We start from the raw sequence: 21,447 nt of genomic DNA on the forward strand, positions 1-21,447 counted from the left end.
ATATTACTGTTTTTTTTATCTAATAAATGCAGCCTTGGTGAGCATAAGACACTTGTTTCAAAAACATTACAGAATCTTACTGATCTCAAACTTCTGAATGCTAATCTACTTTGGCACTGTACTTCACTGTACCATAGTAGCACCACGGTATGCCATGTCTCATTTTAAATCAGGGCAAAAAAAAAAAAAGGATATTGCGGATGTCAAACAAAAAAGCAATTTTGAGGTGGAAAGAATTATTATATTTTGATTAAATACATTTTTGGTCTTTATAATAATATGCCCAAAGTAAAACCAGATCTTTTTGTTTAAAAAAAGCAAATGGGGTCAAATTCAACATAATTTTTAATAAGTCTTATCCCACTGCTTTATTGATAAATAAATGATAATCCTTATAATAATAATAATTCTACAGTATATTTCCCTCGTTTTGGTTTGTCTTCTGAGACATCGTCTCTCGGTGCCTCACAAGTGTAAACTATTTAAGCATAAAGGATTGAAGTTTTGTCAGTCACAGCGCAGGAGGCAAAGTCTGTCAGGATTTGAGTGACCGTAGATGTTTATGTTGCCAACGTTCTTGCGTTTGTGTCAGGTTGCAGGCTCTGAGAAAGGAAAAGTCACGTGACGCCGCTCGCTCGCGCCGGGGGAAGGAGAACTTTGAGTTCTATGAGCTGGCAAAGATGCTTCCGCTCCCCGGTGCCATCACCAGCCAGCTGGACAAGGCCTCCATCATCCGCCTCACCATCAGCTACCTTAAGATGAGGGACTTCGCCAACCAGGGGGACCCGCCGTGGAACCTGCGCATCGAAGGACCACCGCCCAACACCTCAGTCAAAGGTAAGAGGCATTCTTTTGTGTAGAATTTAGCTATTTTGTTCGTCAGAGTCTATACATTTTTTTTTTTTATAGAGGTAAAAAACTTACTTAAATACAACTGTCACACAATTAGGAATGATTAACAATAACAGTTAAACGTAACGTGTGAGAATCACTAATCATGTCTGTGCAGTTTCATCCAGTTTTCTGTCATAATCCACTCAGTAAGTAAACCTGACTCATAAACTCATAACCAGTCAAGTCAAGTCAGCCTTATTTATTATAGCGCTTTAAACAAAAAAGATTGTGTCAAAGCAACTGAACAACATTAATTAGGAGAACAGTTTGTCAGCAATGCAAAATTAAAATTTAACGTTTATCTTTTACAAATAATGAAAATGTATTTTATGGTTTTAGTTTTAGTTAATAATTTTATTTATCGTTTTAGTGTTCCTGTAGCTCAATTGGTAGAGCATTGCACTATCAAGTGCAAGGTTGGGGGTTCGATTCCCCGGGAACACATGATAGGTAAAAAATGACAGCCTGAATGCACTGTAAGTCGCTTTGGATAAAAGCGTCTGCTAAATGCATACATTTAATTTATTCAATTTAAGATAATTTTAATATAAAAACCCTGTTCATAATGCATAACCAGAAATTAATCAACATAGAAAAATAGTCAAAAGTATAATTTAACAAGTAACAAACCGTTTTGTCTAAATGATTAAATAAAACAAATATAACGCAATAAATCTAATTCTAAATAATTTCAGGAATTCTAAAATAAATAATATATAAAAATAATTAAATAGCTTTTTTTCACAGCAACAGCTACAAGTAAATATTTTCGTTAATTTTGGGGACATTACTTCATCTACAATGAACTTAAACTAAATATAGTTACACAAGCTGCCAATTTCAGTTTCATTCAACCAACTTGCCTACAGTGCTTATTGACTTCCATTATATTTTTCGTTCATACTGTGGAAGTCAATGGGATCTTTGGTTGCCAGCATTCTTCAAAATATCTTCTTTTATTGTTCCACAGAAGAAAGAAAGGAATTACGTTTTGGAATGACTATATAAATGATGACAGAAGTTTATTTTTTGGGTGGACTATCCCTTCTATACAAGTAATTGTAAGTATAATCTGGTTTATACACACTGAGGGGTAAGTTGAGATGATTGTCAGTGGTAGTCAACTGCAGGCAGTACACAAGAACAATGGATCATAGGGTCATCAAGGACAGGAAGTAGACAATTAAAGTGTGGCTGTACGTTAAAAAGGTCGAGTGAGATGTGCAGAGCGGTCATAATTTACTCCCTCCTGACTACAGGCTCAAGAAGAAAAATAGCTCAAATAAATAAACAAGAGCGTGTCATGCTCTACAGAAGCCTAATTAGTTACGAACGTCAGAACTATAGATTTAACAGTAACTATGGATTCTTAGTTGGACTGTAACGATTAGGTGAGTAATGGGCCTGGTTAATCAACTAATGCTAATTTGTTGGTGATAAAGGATGCGGTCGGGATCAATGAAAATAAAAAAGATGCGCTCGATACTTGCTCTTCTCGTTATATTTGATAGCTGGTGGCTAAATGTAATATTTAAAAGAGACAGTGCTCTTAGGATCATTAGCATGTTTCTAGTGCCTTGGTTTCAACCAAAAAGACAAACTAGTATTTTCAGTTGCCATATATATTTTTATTATTCCATAGACATTATTTGTGTGTATGTGTGTGTGTGTGTGTGTGTGTGTGTGTGTATATATATATATATATATGTATGTATGTATGTATGTATGTATGTATGTATATGTGTGTGTGTATATTATATCTTTGTATTTGTTACTGCTACTTTGCAGTTAAGTGTGAATTATTTACTGTACATTTTGCATGGCTGTAATACTGTGAATGTTAGAGGCAACAGTAAATTGTTGCAGTTTTCAGCGGCTTTGTTCTGTGTATTTCGGCCGGCACACAACAGATGGTATCATTGTTGTCTCGCTTTGAAGAGCCGCGTGCATTTTAATGAGAAAATGTATATAGTGAACAATTCTGTGTAGAGCTGGTCGGCAGGACTGTTGCCTTTTACACGTCCGACATCAATGTGCTTGACATGCAATGCAGGAAATGATGTAAGCGAAGGAAATTAATGAAGTGCATTGCATCCCATGTATTAATGAACACTCAGCAAGGTGAATTCAAACCCTCTAGGACAATGAGAGGCTCTTTGTGTCCTTCCATCTCATTGACAGCAGCCATTTGAATTGAATCAGTAGTGCGGCCCATTTTATTTGCACTACATTTCGAACAGAACCTGTTATCGATTCCCGTTTTGCTGCTCTGCATCGCTAGAGCTAATGGATACTCAGCCCCGCTCCCGTTTCGTCCGAGCTCATGAATCTCTGTTTATTTTCTGATCGGAGCGAGGGGATGGGGCTGACCTACAGCAAAGAGCTCTCTCTCCTCATCCTCCGCTGACTCCTGCCGGATTGTTGTTTAGAATAAAAGAGGTGCATGTGTTTTGATTGGCGTACAGCTGACCGGGAGGCGCGCCGTGTGCCATAATGCAGAGCATACTAATACCAGCATATGGTGACTTATTGCATCAGAGGCCAGGGCCTGTTTCTCCTTCCGATTGTTTGTGTGCATGAGTAAAGGTGAGCCATAGGAAAACGATATTGTTTCCTGTGTCTGGAAGTAGCCAGTTCATTTGTCAGTGCAGACTTACAGGCAATTTCCCAGCAACTTTACATCGAGTTCAGAAGCCACAGCTGCTGTTATTATACAATATTTGCAGTGAAAAGAAGGAAAAATCAAGTTGATGACTTGTAAGGTGTTTCAACTGATGATTGTAACCTTTTGGGAAATCTCTGAACAGTGTCGTTTGGCAAATCTCACGCCAGTCAGAATGCTTGGAGGAAAATCTACCTGCATTGCGGTTCTTTTCCGTGTTAAATAAAGAACAATTTGAGTTGCCATTTGAACAGTGGAGAGTCGCCAAACACCATTACAACAAAACCGCCTTCTGTTGAATGCAAAACCAAGGTGACAAAGCGCAGAATTCTGGCCTTTATCTGTAATAAAAGCCGGCTGTATTACTGGCATTGCAACTGAACGAATTTGACCTCCGTTTCTCAAGTGTTGATTTATTATCATAAGTCGCACGCTAGCCGCCTCTCTCCTTTTGCGCCTGTTGACCTTTACTGTAATTGACCCATCAACTAATTTTTTTTTGGAGCGTTTTAACCGAAATTTGCTAGTCTCTGTCAGAAGCGCTTCACATCTGTTGAAGGACACTGCACAAACAAGCATGACCTTTCTGTTGTTTGGAGGATGGCGCGGGCCCCTGACCCCCCTCCACCACCTGTGCATTCATTATTCATGCATGCAGAGCAGCGAGCAGTCGCCAAAATGCCACACTTCACCAAGCGCACACCCCCAAACTCTACAGCGCTGCCTGCACAATTGAAACGTTTTGTGCCTGTAGTTAGCCGCCGAGTCGAGGACACATATGCCAGTTGTCCTTTCATGATCACCAGAAGGGAATTCCAAATGGGCTGAAATATTTGCAAAATAGCAGCTTTTCCATCGGAATGTCAAAAACTCGCTTCTCCGTCTTAATCACCCAAGGCGTAAACATCTTGCGCCAACGGCTGCTCGGAGACTGATATTAACGGAGGGGAATTAATTGAGTGAAATGTGAAATTATTTTACATGGATTGCCGGTGCCCAAAGGGAGATAAATCACAAATGAGATCTCTGTAATGTCTCAATTGTTTCTCTTAGACCGCAACGAGATAAAATGGGTAGGAAATGGGGAAAAATTCCATAATTTCTCAACTCTGCTCAGATTTGCAGTCAAGATTTTTCCCCCAGGATCAAATACATGTTCATATTCTATCCAAGTTAATTTTATAGCTGGTATACTATGACTATATGTGACCACAAACCACAAACAGTCGCTGGGGTATGGTTGTAGAAATAGCCAAAAATACATTTTATGGGTCAAACTTATCGATTTTTCTTTTATGCCATGTTCCAAGAATATATATTTTTTTTTTACATTTCCTACTGTAAATATATCAAAGCTTCATTTTTGATTAGTAAAATGTATTGCGAAGGACTTCATTGGGACAACTTTAAAGGCGATTTTTTTGCACTTTCAGGTTCCAGAATTTCAAATAGGCCCTATCCTAACAAACCATACATCAATGGTATCAACAGAAATCTCAGTTTCGAAAAATTGACACTTGTTTTGTGGTGCAGGGTCACATTTGTTGACGTACACTATGGATCAAAAGTTTGGAGATTCATGTTTTTGAAAAAAGTCTGACTGCATCTATTTGACAAAGAATGCAGTAAAATGTGTTAAATATTATTGCATTTAAAAAAAAAATTCTACTTGAATAGATTATAAAATATAATTTATTCCTATGATGCAAAGCTGAAGGCTCAAGAAATTGTCACATGATCCTTCAGAAATCATTCTAATATGAAGATCTAATATGCTTAATTTTTAATAATGGTTTGTATGATTAACAAATATGCATTTTTAGTCTTCTTTAAATTAAAGTTCAAAAGAACTGCATTCATTTGAAATATAAATCTTTTGTAATATTATAAATGTCTTTATACTGTCACTTTTGATCAATTTAATGCATCCTTGATTAATAGAAATCTATATTTCTGAGAAAAGAACACAGCTGAGATCTGGTGAGCCGTACAGTTTTCCTCAAGCATGAGTTGATTTTGCCATGGAGTCGGTTCTATTGTAAACGTCCTGTTTGTATTGGTGGTTTTCTCATCAGTGCGGTTATAATCTATTCAGCAGTCAGTGGAAGCGCGTGGAACATACTGACAGAAACGCACAGTGCTTTGTTGTGTGTGATTAATACCTGAGACGCGGCGGCCCGCTGTCTTTATTAGAGGCAGCGCTGGAAGCCGCTGCGTGTGCGCTGGTTATCAGCGTTTGATCTCTGGTGACTGCTGCATCGCATAGATGTGTCACTCAGCCAAATACAACCAAACCTCCTGCTTTTCAACCCACTTGTTTATATTGAAGGAAAAAAAGATTTCGTAAGCATCTCCTTTCTTTGTTTGCTTGTTTTTGGCTCGTCTTCTGGTCCTTTAGCACCTCATAAACTCAAACGTTTTAACAAGCATAATGGCCTCTTTTGAAGATTAATCAGTCATAAAAAGTTTCCTTCATTTTTTTTTACGAAACGACATGCTTTTCCAGAGCAGCAGCCAAATGTGCATGTACTTGTCTCAATTAGCATAATTTCATCAATAAACTCGGAGAGACCTTGAAGAGATCACCCCCCCCCCCACGCGCGCTACATCTTTGACGTCTCGTTCTCTTCACGCCTGACATTTAACTACACCCGTGAGCTCCACGCTGTTTCATATCACCTTTCTTCGGCTCACCTTACCAGTGTTTGTGAAGCTACTGTAAGTATGCAGTTACCATCTGTCTGATCAGAGGCTGTATACATTTTATTAATGTATTTGTTTTCTAGAAAGCAAACACATGACCTTGGTGTTATTAGAGCTGTGCTTTGTTAGTTGAACTACAAGAAGCTACAAGAAACTAATTTAAAGAAGTACAGTCTAACTAGCCATTTGCCCTCCTTCACTGGAATGAAATGATTGAGTAATATTAATTAAATATTTGAATATGATTTAACTCTGCTTGAGAATGGGTTTGGTGAGCATGTCTGGTTACTGACAAAATATTAAAAGCCATATGAACAAACTAGGGAAATGAAAAACATGCTAAGTATTTACAGAATAATGCTTAATATTTTTAGCAGTAGTAAGTAAACCAGTAAACATTATTCCATGATAAACATTTCACTTAGTAGTATGCCTTGTTGTGTAACGTGACCACATCATGTTTTGTATGATTTCCATCCTGTCATCATAGAGAAGAAAAATTACTTTATTATTTATTAAATTTCACTGGAAAAGCTCAAGTTGTGCCCATTGTTTTAGTATTACGTGCACCATGCTGTGTTGCCAAAAATATGACATGTACATGCCATGTAAATACTATAAATATGTTACAATTATAATATTTACTCTGTATATGTTTATAGTATTATATATTATTTTTATAGTTTTATTAATATTTTGAATCCGTTACAACTACAGCTACAACAATCCCAAATTCCCACCTGTGCACCGCTAACATATTAGCATATCAAGCCATCATACAGTCAACAGTGTGATCTCATTAAAGCTCACACAGTGATGGAGCAGTCACTTTAACATCCTCATGTGAAGGGGGTCTTTGGCAGAGAGCAGGGCATTGATTAAAGCGCTCTACCCGGGTGACCAGCGTGCCACACTCATTGTTAATGGTAATGAGGGAATTAATGCTGTTTGCATCACAATAGACCCTCACAACAGTGAAAAAGTGCTTTTTTTTTCTCCCTGGCATTCTGGACTTGGTGGAAAATGGCAGGCTCAAAGGTGTTGTGCCGCTCAGAGCCCGGCATCATGGGTAAAAATCAGCCCTCCCTGATATCCTTCGCTCTATAAATGGATGGTAATTTGCCCAGCTGTGAGTGTGAGATGTTCCATTCCCCAGTCGTGGTGTAAGAAAAATTGAATGACAGTGAGCAAAACAGCAGTAATTATAAAACTAATTACTAAATGCTGATGATGCCCATAGGCTTTGCATAACTAAATTTAGAAGAGGAAATTGCTTTTGGCTGCATTGAGGCTGTGGGCATGTTTATGCTATTTTCTTTATTTTCCAACGCACAGCAAAGAAAGTCATAATTGCCATGGAAACAATTACACATACACCTTTATTTTTGTTTGTTTGTGAGGCGAAATCCGCTTGAGGGAGCGCTGTTGTCAAACAATGTGTTTTAATAACAGCGAAAAACTGTACGTACTTTGTCTTGCATCTTGAATTGATTAACATTAAATCAGACGCAGCCAAAGAAATTCAGTTAATTGCTCGAACGAGGCCGTTATTTTCTTATTGAGTCACATTCCCTTCGTGTGAGATTCTCTATGCGAGGTGCAAATCCAGCTCGCTGTCCAGGCTGAGACTTAATCGCGACTCTGCTATATATTTGAGCGTAACTATGCTCTTTAATGGTCTATCCTTCTTCTGAATGGAGACAACAAAGCCAATGTTGGCAGCGCCAGCGTGAGACAGCCCTCCAGGGTGCCTTAAGTTTCCCAATGGCTTCGCTCGGGAGCGCGGTGTGTATTTGTATACGCTCCGGGTCGGCCTTTGTGTGTGTTTACTTTCAGAAAGGGCTGTATTTCCTCAGTAACAACACTGTTGATTTCCTGGCAGAAAGAGAATATGATTATTGTTTCTCTGCTAAAAATAGAGGGGTTTTTTGTGCTGACAAATAGGCCGAGTGCTTAGACTCTCATTGGCCTGCTAGTAATTAGTCCTTTTGCAAACAGGCCAATAATGGAGATGAATCCAAGAGACAGTCGGAATGAATATGGAGAGCCTCGTTTTCCAGCGGCGTGATCGAACCTGTAGTCGTCTCTGGCCAATATCTTCACAAAGTATTACAAATTACCTCAACGTTACCAGCAGTTTTTTCTGTAGAAGCAGGTTTTAGAAGAGCCTAAATGCTAGTTTTAATTAAAAAAAATGATGCTGGGATAAATGGTGCAATTTGTTCAAAGGCACGGAAGAAAATTCCTTAGATTTAAACAGATTTTGCCTGCATATCATTTTATCTTCCGTTGAATTTTTTCCGGTGGTCGGCCGTACCTGAGCGTCTCCCGCCGGCCGCTGACAGTCTCTTCTGAGTGCTGCTCTTTTGAAGAGGAACGTCTGAAAGCACAGCGTGAGCCTCAAATAAAGTGAAGGGCATTTACTATTACAAGTAATGTCCTTAATAATCTTGTTAGTGTAGACTCTCTCAGTACGAGACACAGGGAACATTATTGGCTTATGGGCTGTAGTAAATAATTTAGTTTCCAATATTCAGGCTACTTTGACAGTAAATTAGAAGGACATGAAAAGAGGTTGTTGAATAAAGAAAGTATCCAATCAAATTTAATTGGCTCGACTAAGGCAGCTGTAATATATTTCATAATTAAACCAAGTTGTCATAGAGCTTTAGAGCCTTGCACAAATCAAAACGTCACAAATAATTCCATGTTAGGGTTAGGCTTTTAAAACGTTCCGGTGCAATAGACATGGAAACATGGAGACTAGTGGAACACACTAGCAACTGCATAGTAACATGTTAAAGAAAAAAAAAACACTTAGAACACCTTAGCAACTGCAAAGCATTAGCTTTGAGATGGACCTAACTTCATGACGGCAAGTTTTGCAATAGCAGACACCACACATTTCATCTTTTATTTTTTTTTACATTTGAAACCACATTTTGTTTATCATAAATATGTATTAGTGTGTATAAAATGAAAGTAAAGTATTTTATTTTATTTCATTTTTTTGTTATTCTTCTTCCTAAGTGGTTGATAATCATGGTCCGTTCTCTGACACTGTGTTGTGGTTTGCTGTTTGTCTGCAGTGAAGTGTAAAGGCGGTTAAGATTTCAGAGGAAGGTCATGGAGGTGTCTGGCCTCAACGCTGTTTATCTCTTGCAGGACACAAATGACTCACCCAAATCATCCATTTTAATCACACCATTTTCTGCCCCTCAAAAGCCCCTGCCCGGCTTAATCACTCAGTTTACTTGCTGTCACAAAGAGCTTCATATCGAAACCAATGGATTTCTTCCATTTAAAGGCAAGCTTGGAGCGAGCTGCAGGCGGAGGGGTCGAGAGACTCGGGCGCTGACTGAAAAGCCAACCGATTCAAGCGTGAAACATTTAGCTATTGCTATCTCAACGCATGGCTAACAGTTTTCGCTCACCCATATTATTCATTAATATCTATAATAAACCACTTGATAGTGGCCCTGACAGTCTGGGATTTTTCACTCTCATCTCTGCGTTACAATTGTGATGTTGAATTTCTTTTAACACTAGGGCTGGTCAAGTAGAAGCCTGGCGAAGAAGGTGACACGGTCAGCTGCAAAGTTGGTTGTGTCTAGAAGGTAACCCTAATTCTGCATGAAAATCACGGTCAGTATTCATATAACCAGGCTGCAAAATTTAGAAATGTAAATTGCATTCCTTTCAATTATTGAAATGGAATTGGAATTAAATTAGCCACACCCACAGGAAGCCAAACTGGAATTTGAAATGTAATGACTTGCAACATTCAGTAAAATGAACTTGAAAAGTTTGGGGTCAATAAGATTATTTTAATGTTTCCTCTTCTGTTCACCAAGGCTGCATTAATTTGATCAAAATACAGCGAAACCGTAATATTGTGAAATAAAAATTTGATATAACTGTTTTCTAATTTGAATATTTTTTGAATATAATTTATTCTTTGATGTAAAGCTGAATTTTCAGCATAATCTCTCCAGTCACATGATCCTTCAACAATCAGTCTAATATGTGAATTTGGCATTTAATAAATATTTCTTATTATTATCAATGTTGAAAATGCTAAATATTTTTGTTGAAACCATGCAAAAAATATTTTTCCAAATATTCGTTTTTTTTTTTTTTTTTGTATTTTATTTTCCTAAATTCCTTGGTGAAATGAACAGAATTTACTGTATTTTAAATAAAAATTTGAATGTTTTTACTGACACTATTGATCTATGAATTGTTCATTTACTTAAAAAAAAAAAAAAAGTATTGACCCCAAACTTTTGAACAATACTGCTTGAATCTCTGCACTTTTTCAGAGTCTAATTCAAATTGCAATTTTGTATCCTGTTTGCCAACTCAACTGAATTGAAATTTAAATGCATCCTCAATTGAATTCTGAATATGCAAGAACGTTTGAACACACATTGCTATCCTAACCCTAGCAGACCAAGGTTTACTTTGTAGACACAAGCAGCAAACTCTCCATATCCCAGCATTCCTGTGCCCCGTACATGTCATGTAGCACACTTGGAACACCCTGGTGCTGTTTTGCCAGTGGGCTTGTATTAGGTCAGTCTATGGGCCCACTAAGGAGTCCAGACGCACAACCCAGCTGCAGGCTAGCTCAGATTCATTCTTCAATGTGTGTCCATCACCGAGCCTGGCGGTCACCACCACTGGGACCAGAGCCCGGTCAATCAACAGATCGCCCGAGGCCTTCGACAGCACCACGTTCCTCCCCCTCCATCCCCACTCAATCACACTATCTGTCCTCACACGGTGACCGCCACTAATGAGAATGTATATGTACACATGAATAAAACATGAAATTCATTGTTTTTGGTAACAGAAGCTCTCACCACGAGCAGCTTCTTGATGGGAGCCCACTTTGAAGTCCCTCGCTGAATCGCTTGCAGCGTTTGATTGAATTTGTTGCTTGCTTGAAGTAATTAGAAATTACACTGACTTCTCCTTGTTGCGATGTCCTTGCTATGAAAATCTTCGTTGGACAGAAGCTCCAAGAAAATTACTTCATTTACCTTTTATCAGCTCTCAGTGACCCATGATTCATTTAACTGTTCTTTCTGTTGAATGCTTACATTTTTGATTCAGATAATAGGTTGAGCAGCCAGTGAAAATCGACACAACAGGAATTTCTAGTTTCCTGTGGCCTGGTAATGAAATATAGATTTGAAGAGATTTTCTGTGTGACTGCGCAGGTATAATAAACTTGTGAGTTTGTTTAAAGTCACAGGCTAACTACCTGATTGGTTCAATAAGAAAGTTATCAATGACTGTTTTTAATATTCATCTTTTGATGAAAATCAGACACAGTAGAAGATTAATTAAAAAGTTTGTTTGCAGCTTTATTTGTTTCTCTTTTTTTCTTTTTCTTTTGAGATTTAAAAAAGAGAAAAGAAAAACCTGGAATATATATGTAGGTCTGTTGAGCTGTAGTATATTTAACATAAAATTGTAATGTAATGTAGACATAATATTATCGGTTATGTGATTTTATTTTATTTTATTTTCTCTATTTTATATTATTGTACTTTTATCTATTCTTCCAATATAGTAGACTCCTTTTTTTTCCATAGACACAATGTTTTATGCAGTTTCTTATTTTTTTTTAGAGGGTTATTATTTTCCTCCCACCACCCTTGCATTGATAAATGTTTTGCATTGCATTTTGATTACAGGTTTGATATTACTTGTGATTTTTTTTATGTGATTTTTACCCTCCCATTCAACCATGGTAACGTCAGTTGAAAAGTATATATGTTTCGACATTGGTTCGACCAATCATCTGTTTGTCGACCAACAATAGGGGGAGGGTTTTCAGCAGTCCAGTTTCAAAAAGTCCTTATTTTTGTAAGTTCAAAATAACCTAATTCTAATTCATGAATTTTATGTCCAATGCTTTTAAATAAAGCATTTTGGAAAAAGATTATATTTCAGGCAAATTTACCAAATGACTCTGACTTTAAAATAGACTTAAAATGTGTTATCTTATGTTGTAAAGCAATGTAAGGCTTGATTTGGAGTGCTTTAGCTGTAGTAGAGCAGCTGGTAGATTTGGAGGACAGCGGTGTGTGTTGTGTCAGTAGTGTCAGCAGTATTACACATCCAGTCGTTCACTTCCTGTCAGCTCTTAAGCTGCCAAGCCAATTACAGCTGAAGGAAACCGTGTGTAAATCCTCAGGCTGGATTCACATTGTTTTGGGCAGGTCAGAGGAGCGTGTTCAGCTGATTAAAATTGCAGCTCTCTTTTCCTCTTTTCTGTTTTGTTTGGATGTGGTCCCAACAAGATGCATCTTAGCAGAGACTGTAAGCGTTAATTGTGAAGATGAGAGCGAGGGACCCCTGTGTTCATCTTAACGGAGACCAGATCAGTGTTTCCCGCGTCGTCCATGTGTCGTGGCAGCTTGCCGCCTCAGACGGTGTTGTAAAAGAGCTGATGTCATTAAATGATATCGACTTCAAGGCAGCACTGATCTCGCCTTTCTGTCTCTCGCTCTCTCTCTTTTTAAAGGATTCAAATTATGCAGATCCTTTAATTAAACTCTGGCATAGTGAGTTTTTTTTCCTTCTCTCTCTGTGTTTGTTGATTTGAATTTGCATTGCATGAATGTGGGCTGTGTCTGCGGGGTCTGTGTAATATAAACCACTTCCTCCGTGTGTATCGTCTGACTGCTTTATTCACACTTCCACTAGTGCTTAGAAATGGGCTTGTTTCTGAGAACGTCTCAAATTAAAACATTAGCTTTTTCAGTGAATATGAAGCATGAATCTTTAGAAATGAGTTGACTTGTATCCTGTAAACATGGTCAATGTACATGTACACCTTTTTATTATATATACTGTAAGGTCATTACTGAGTCACACTGAGTATGTGTTTACATGAAAACTACAGAATTTCATATTTCAGTTTTTGTTTTAGAAAAGTTGGACAAGGTGTTCTAAAAACTGTATATTCTGAGTAGCTTATAGCTTTGGATATTAAAGTAGAAAGTATCCAAAGTTTTGGAACTGTATTGTATTTCTATTGTTTTATATTATTTTTATGTATGTGTGTTTGTTTGTTTGTTTGTAATGCAGCATTTCATAGGATTGCATCACTACTCACTGGAATTCATTACTGGAAATGGTCATTTGTTTATTTGTTACACTAAACAATTCTAAGTAAATCACAAATATTTGAGATGGCAGTATCTTTCCAGTATTTTATTTTGTTTTTATTTTGTTTTATTTTATTTTGTTTTGTTTTGTTTCTCCAATACTCATTATTTGCATTCATTATTGGAAATTATTATTTAATTATTATTCACACTATTATTTATTAAAGTACTATATCAGATCTATTCAAGATGGCAATATCTTCGTTGAATTACATTTTATTTTTTAATTTATTTATCTATTTTTTAGATGCAATATTTCATTGCTATACTCCACTACTCTCTGGAAATCTGTTATTGGAAAAAATCATTTGTTTATTTATTACACTAAATGGTTCTAATGATTTTAGAGCTGTTCAAGATGGCAATATTTGTGTGGTATTTTATTTTATTAAGTTGCAGCATTTCAATGCAATACACCATTACTCACTGGGATTCATTATTGAATTAGATAATTTGCTAATTGTTTGTTAATTTACTTATAAATTACCAAAAGTTATTAGAAAATATTAAAAGTTATTACCTAGTTATTAAGTACAGTAATTATTTAGCTAGGTTAGGTAATTTCCCAATGCTGATAACAAATGATTTATATATATATATATATATATATATATATATATATATATATATATATATATATATATATTTTTTTTTTTTTTTATATATATATATATATATATATAATGTACTGTTAACTTAACATGCAATCTAGTTTATGTCACAAATGTTCATTTTGTAACTGTGTTTGCACTTTGGGTAGGCGGAGGCTTTATCCCTGTGTGCTTCTTTTTGTGCTGGTTTAGGGCATCAGATGATGATAGTAGAATCAGATAATGATTACCCACTGTGTCGAAGTGGGCGAGTTGTGTTGTGGCACGGGCCGTAGGAGTAGTGACATTAGCATTTAAAACCTGAACAAGCATCATGAATAATACCCTGCAATACAAAACGCTCAGTGATTCCTCCTCCACGGACCGAGCCATTCCTAGAAGCCAAAAGTAGACGAGAAAGTCCTTAATTGACAATTTCTTGAAAATTGCTAAGGGGGAAAAACAAAAGACTAGCCTTGGGTTGCCAGAGAGTAATAAAGCATTTCTCATCACTGTCTATGTGATTGAGCCTATACAAAATCGATTTATTTCCCGGGTAACTCACAATAATTGAAATACAGACAACGTTTGGTTCCAATTTACCAGCAATAAAGTTGTAATGGGGTTTTCTCTGCAATTTTAGACCTAATACACTCATTCTAAAGAGCAGTATTTTTGCCAGTCGAACAAATAGCATCACTGAGGCTTACAACCTGTAATAGGCCCACATTGATGCACACATTAAACTTGTTAAATCAATTCGGTAGACACTTTCTAAAATGGACTGTCGTTTCTCTCTCTGGTGCAGTCGGCTCATGGCCTCTACACATATCAATCACTGGCGCTCGTCCCGAATGATTCAGCTCTTTCAGTTAGTCATTATTTATGCTTCAAAGACACAGAAGGTAAAAAAAAAGCTTGAGAATGTATTTATAGAACAGGGGAGTATTCAGGATGTACCGTCATTCTGGCACAGAAAGGATCTGGACGGGGTGCAAATTTATATTGGCTTCTTATGGATTTTGCTGTTTAACCATTCAAAACATTTCTGGCTTGGTTTCCGAGGGCGGTTTAACCAAGTCGGTGGATTTATCTATCAATTATTATGAATGAAATACCTCTGCCGTGGACATGGCATATGATATATCTGAAATAATGAAATGGTTTTATTGTGACACAAACTCTTTTTGAAAATAGTTTAGTCCGTTTAGCCAAAACTCACCTCGAGTTGATTTTGACAGCTGTCAATCATCAGTCAACATGTTTATAGAAAATATGAATGCAAACATCAGCAGTAGGTACTGTATATATGGGAATGTTTTTGTGACATATCAGGACACAACTCTGTATAATGACATGGGTATGACACAGGTATTACAAGGAGAGGGTGACTTATGAGAACATAACCCATGTCCCCATTTTTCAAAACGCTTATAAATCATACAGAATGAGTTTTTTTTGAGAAAGTAAAAATGCAAAAAGTTTCCAGTGAGGGTTAGGGTTAGGGTTAGGGTTGTTTAGGGCGATATAATATACAGTTTCTACAGTATGAAAACTATTACGCCTATGGGATGTCCCCACTTTTCACAAAAACAAACGTGTGTGTGTGTGTGTGTGTGTGTGTGTACTGTACATATAGAATTTGCAAGTATATCAAACTATATTTAGTTTTGTATATATATTTTGGAATTCAATTAAAAAATGGGTAGAGATATCTTAATATCTAAAAAAAGATTTACTGTGAATCTACTTTAAGTCTAGAGTGGGAGACTAGTTAGTCCAGCTTAAACCAGCTTGTTTAACCAACTAATACCAGCAAACTGACTTAAAAAAGGTGTAACTGTTGTGATTCATTTGGAAATCCATGTCTGTATTTGTATTTTTGGAATAGTTCCGGTGCTGATGTCAGTGTGTTTCTCGCAGATGTGCTGTATTATCATGTGTGTGTCATCTGGCATGAGTTTGTGAGCTGGAGGGTGAAACAGACCGGCGCTGTTGTAGCGTCAGTGTAGCAGCTTCTATTGTGCTGGTACACAGGTACAGTAATTAAACTGTCTCACCGCCGAATCCCCTCCGCCTGCCAGAAGCTGATGTATTATAGAGACGTTCAGCTAATCGATTAAAAGTGCTCAGACGGGGGAGATGTTTGACAGCCCAGCACTAAGATGAAATTAGTGTGAGGTGTGTGTGTGTGTGTGTGTTTGAGGCCGCAAGTGACCACGGCCCTGTGGGAGCAGAGCTGGGTAACGTGGACAGTGTGTGTGCTGATACCCGTGTAATTAGGAGCACCACGTTTCGACAAGATTACCAAATGACCCCAAACACATGGAAAGGCACGGGAGTAAAAACAAGGGGGCTGAGGAGGAATCCAGGGGCGAGGGATGCGGCGGAGGGGGGCTGATGTGCTTTCCAACAAACTTGGCCTCCATCCAGCATGGCTGAAAATTACATGAAATTATTCAGCTGCGGGGGAATGTGAAATCGCACTAATTGGCTTTTGAAGTAGCCTGTGTGTGCGGCTGGAAAGGCCAAGGCCGGCCGCGGTGTACCCGCTCGGGAGCTCCACACAGCCTCAATCGATTTCACCGCTGATATTTCTTCGAATCAACACTTATTTTACATTGGACACGAGGGCCCCTTTTAAATGTAAATCTGGTGTAAATCTGGTGTAAACTGCACTTGTTGGTCCGAGCACAAACAAGCTGGAAGGGTGTGTGCAAACATAGACATGTATTTACTTCAAAAGGCAGCTCTGACCATTCACTTTCGAGAGGGAACCTGGTAAACATTTGCAGTTTGTCTTCTTCCAACTGTTCGACCAAACAAATCTCAAATGCAGTGCGTTTTATTTGCTGACAGCATCCAGGAGCAGAACATGGATTTTACAGGGAGTGAAAAGAGGGGTGTGTTTGTGATGGACCCCTGTGGATCAATCCCATGAAAACCTGGCCGAATTTAACAACTCATAAAAACAAATATGGTCATGGAAGTATATTTGGTAACACATTACTTGAAGCATTTTTATTTAATTTATTAACATATTAATGCATTAATTATGTCTTTTAATGCACTTTACAGTTTAATGAATTTCAGAGTTTAATAATCAATAAATAAATGTAATGCATCTTATGACTAATTGTAACCAGTTATGTATATAATATATTATAATACTTATCTATTTATTTTTACAGCTATTAAAATATAATGCAAAAAAATATAATGGCAAACATGAATTTAAGACATGGTAAGGAATCTCCAAATATAATGCTTTGTTTACAATTATGACAATATATAATGCATTACAACCTAAATTATGAATAACTTTTGTGATGTATTATATATAAAGCCTTCAAGTAAAGTGTCATTTTGTATTTTAACGACCTTTTTTTTCCCAGTGTGACATTATTTAAATTATATAATTAAGGTAATTTCACCTTAATCACCAAAAAGATAAAATTTTCATTAGTGTAATGCCAAAACCTATATTATTTCAATTGTATTATCTATTCAGTCTGTTCTATCAAACATGAAGGTTTCTCTAAACTGGTTTTGTTGTGGTCAGCTGTTTAGACTCCACTCTCTCACATTTCACTGTGGCTTAAAATGAACCCGGGAATCAGATGAAAGCTTGATATTGTTTGTCACCATCAAATAAAGTCAAACAGGCTACGTAAAAAAGTGTGTATTCAGCAACACCCTGCTTGTTTCCATTGAATTATGCAGCTCAAAAACAATGACATGTTTTATCTGCTTCCAGCTCACATAATCATTACAATTAGAAACCGCTTTACGAGAGTCTCACGCTTCTGAGCGCTGAGTTTAGCCCAAGCTGCAGCTCTTGGCCTCACGGCTGCTCGAGAGCAAACGGTTGAAAAACTGATTTAAAAAAAAACTCATCTGAGGCTTGTTTGAAATACAGACCCTTGTCTAATGCTGAAACTCTGCTTCATTCTGCTTCACTTTGCAAGGGCATTTCACTAAAACAATATATAATATATTTTCGTATGGTTTCATTGTATGAATTGTTTTTTATGTCTTTTTTCTTTTTTTTTGGTGAACTATCACTTTAAAGATCACATTTAGCAGAATGCTTCCCTGAGAAACTGGAGCGGAGATACAGTAGGTAAAAGTTTTTCTGCTGTGATTAGACGTTGCATGGAAAACACCTTCAGCGGAGGCTGCAGCCGTGAAATGCGTTTGTATTCGGCTCATTACTCAGCAAAGTCAGCCTGGAAGTGTGGCGGGCCGTGCTGCCCTGACGCTACACCGGTGACAGCGTTTGCTGACATGCATATTCCTCCACACCACTAACAAGGAAGGGAGATTACCTCAGCACCTCCGAGTGTGTGTGTGTGTGTGTGTGTGTGTGTGTGTTTAAGTTCTTGCTGAGGCAGAGGAGAGCCACTGGACTGCCTCACCAAACACAGTAACTGGAAACCCTCCTACATCACCCCAGTCAGTCCCCTCAAACCTCGCCGGATTCGCCCCAACAATCCATCTGAGAGACCCACAGCCCATGTCAAACGTTCATTCATGGGGAACCGAGAAAAATCTGCCATTGCTGTTGAATGCCCTGTGAAGTGTGTTCCTCTTGAATCTGTCTGAATCTGATTGTTGCCTTTTTTGAATCTGAATTTTCTCTCTTAACAGTCATTTCTCCAGCATTTTCATGCAATTATACATTTCTTCTTATTTGATGTACCTTGGTGTTGTCATACTGTGGTAAACTTGGTTCTTGACTATTATTAATCAATGTGGCATGATTTATATACCCACATTGAGAGTAATATATGTTGTAAATTGAGAGTTAGTCGTGAACATAATTGAGGTTTAATGCACAGCTATTTGGAATTATGGACCAATGAGAATTCACAATGGGTGGAGCTTCCCAGCATGACATCACATAAATAGAAGCAACTGAGCAGCAAACCATCATTATACTTTGTTTGTCAAGGTCATGGATGGTCAGGGCATATTTTAGAGGGAGTCTAATTCTTTTTATGTGTTTTATATTATGTATTTTCCTTAAGTCTAAACTTTTCTGACTGTGTGATGGAATTGACCAAAGAAATCACCAGTGGGTCAGGGTGTTCAGTCAAAAAATGATATGTTTGCCTTCAGTCAGCCGCGGTCTCATAGAGAAACCTTTGCTGCTTCTACCTGCCTTCATTTGCTCTGTTTTCTCTCGTCCTCCTCTTTAGCACATGACCAATGATGACCAATCGCGTTTGCAGTAGAGCAGTTAAACTGTTTTATTGCCGCCACCCTCAAAGGTTCGGAGTCTTCAATATTCCCTGTAATGGTAGATTAATTTCTGGTTTGCTAATGCAATCCCGGACAAAATACTTTAAACAGGTTTTAAAGGGAAGGTGGGGGAGGGAGGGGGTGTTTGTGGGGATGGCTGGGAAAGAAGCAATCGGTGCACAAAAGCAATCAAGCCATCGTGGAGGACAAAGCCAGCACTGCTTTCCCGAGGAAGCACCACAACATGTGAAATTGACCTGTTCTTTCACCTAATTCTCTGCCAAGGGCAAGTGTGTTAGGAGGGGCACACACACACACACACACACACACAGGACTGTAGAAGAGATCCATTACACTGTCTTCTGCAGGAGAGATCTTAAAAACAGTGGAGAGGAAGCAGATAAGAGGACTTTGCATTGGTGGTAAAACAATTGGCCAATACTCTAGATACATTGACATTGAGGAGGAATGCTGAGATTAGTGCTGTTTGGTGGTTGATTGTAATATTTTATAGTTGCTCCCTCACCGTCCTGAATATGGGGTTATATTCTAACCACCCACTATCACACACAGGTTAGATAACAGAGCTGAAGGGAATGTGTTACAAAGGCTCTCAGATAATGCAGTGAACAAATAGGTCTGATAGCAGATCTTAATTAAATCACGATGATGCTCGATATGGTTTGGTCCAATCTTTTTTTTAAACTGAAGTGTAACTCCATTGGTCTGTTTCCTGCAGTTCCATTCTTTAAATTCTATATAACTTAATATAGATAACCTTTTAATGTAAGCAATATTTTATATAATGATATATACATTTTTCTATGAATTGTTTATTAGTAGTAGTAGTAGTAGTAGTAGTAGTATTTATATAGTAAATTATTTTTTAATTATATGTCTCATTATATATCAAAATCAGCATGAAATCAAAATGTAATGTATATCACTTAATTTATATTATTTACGATAAGAAAATTCTTGATGTTATGAATTTGTGTGTTTATTGATATATACATATATAAATAAAAAAGTAATAAATAAATACATAAATTATTCTAATAATAAGCCCAGGTAACATTATTAGATGATGTTAAGTAATAGCTTATATTTATGCAAACTCACAATCCCACCTTACATTTTGTGTCTGTGCATTACACATATTTCACTCATATCATAGATGTAAATTAGTTTTTTAACATAGTTTCTTGTCGACTTTAGTGTTCTGAAAACTTTGTCTAACTCTAACATGTCTAACTAGTGTAGACTAATCAAGCCTTTTGTAAAACTTACTTAAAGTTATTACAAATCTTAAAGAAAAAAAAGATATAAAACTTCGATAGATATCGAAAATATCGATAAAGCATGTTATGAAACTGCTCAGTGATTTCTAAATTTTGCAGGTTAAATTTGATAAATGTTGAGGAATCTTTGTGAATAATTCTACATAGTTAGAATTTTTTTTTAAAAAATTTATTTATTTTTTTAATATTTCTTGAAACAGATCTGTTCTGAGCAGTATTCATGTTCACCTCTAGCTTCACGCTGACCTCTACGTAATGAACTACTTGTAGCGTACTAAATCAGCTCAGAGTATTTAACACAGCGGAGGAACTGATTTCTCCATGTAACTCAACGTTTGCAATGAGATGACTTGTATCCTAATGGCTAGTAATTAATTATTTCCACTTCCCTCTCTTCCTCTCTCCATCCCTTTATATTCCCCTCCCCCCATTTTTTCTCCGTCGTGCTCTGAGGATAGTTCTACTTTTCCAATGCTTTATCTAATGCATAATGTTCATTTCAGGCCCCTAATTAGGTTTAAATGAAAATTGGCTCTGTAGAAAGATTGATAGCTGGGAAAGCATCAAACCACCCAGCATGTCCTGGAGTTGTGAGGCTTAAAATGCAATTTGATGAAGAAGTGCTGCTAGGAGCGCAGTGTTCATTAATTTTTACGTGCAGGTACTATCCCAGAGGTACACCTGACGTGCTCTGAGTCTACCTGGACATGAACACAAATACCACCCTCTTTGACTGCCGCTTGCTTTTATTACTGCTCTTTTACTCTACTGCTTCTTCCACAAGTACAGAAACTGTCCACAACTTAGTGAGATGCCTAACTAGACAGCATTTTTGAGTATTACTAGCACACTTTTACAGTAAGCTGTAC

At 37.3% G+C, this 21,447-nt stretch overlaps 1 protein-coding gene across 1 annotated transcript in view; it reads left to right on the forward strand.

Moving 5' to 3' along the window:
- Nucleotides 1–587: 587 nt before the first annotated feature.
- LOC113072607 (neuronal PAS domain-containing protein 3-like) overlaps nt 588–21,447 on the forward strand; it is a gene marked incomplete at its 3' end in the record, with an annotated part of 32,885 nt that continues 12,025 nt past the window's right edge. The window contains exon 1 of the mRNA XM_026245596.1: nt 588–837. Coding sequence (XP_026101381.1) covers nt 681–837 — 157 coding nt within the window. The remainder of the gene's footprint in view (nt 838–21,447) is intronic.

This window comes from Carassius auratus, unplaced genomic scaffold (assembly GCF_003368295.1).
Source record: "Carassius auratus strain Wakin unplaced genomic scaffold, ASM336829v1 scaf_tig00009642, whole genome shotgun sequence".
Lineage (NCBI taxonomy): Eukaryota > Metazoa > Chordata > Actinopteri > Cypriniformes > Cyprinidae > Carassius > Carassius auratus.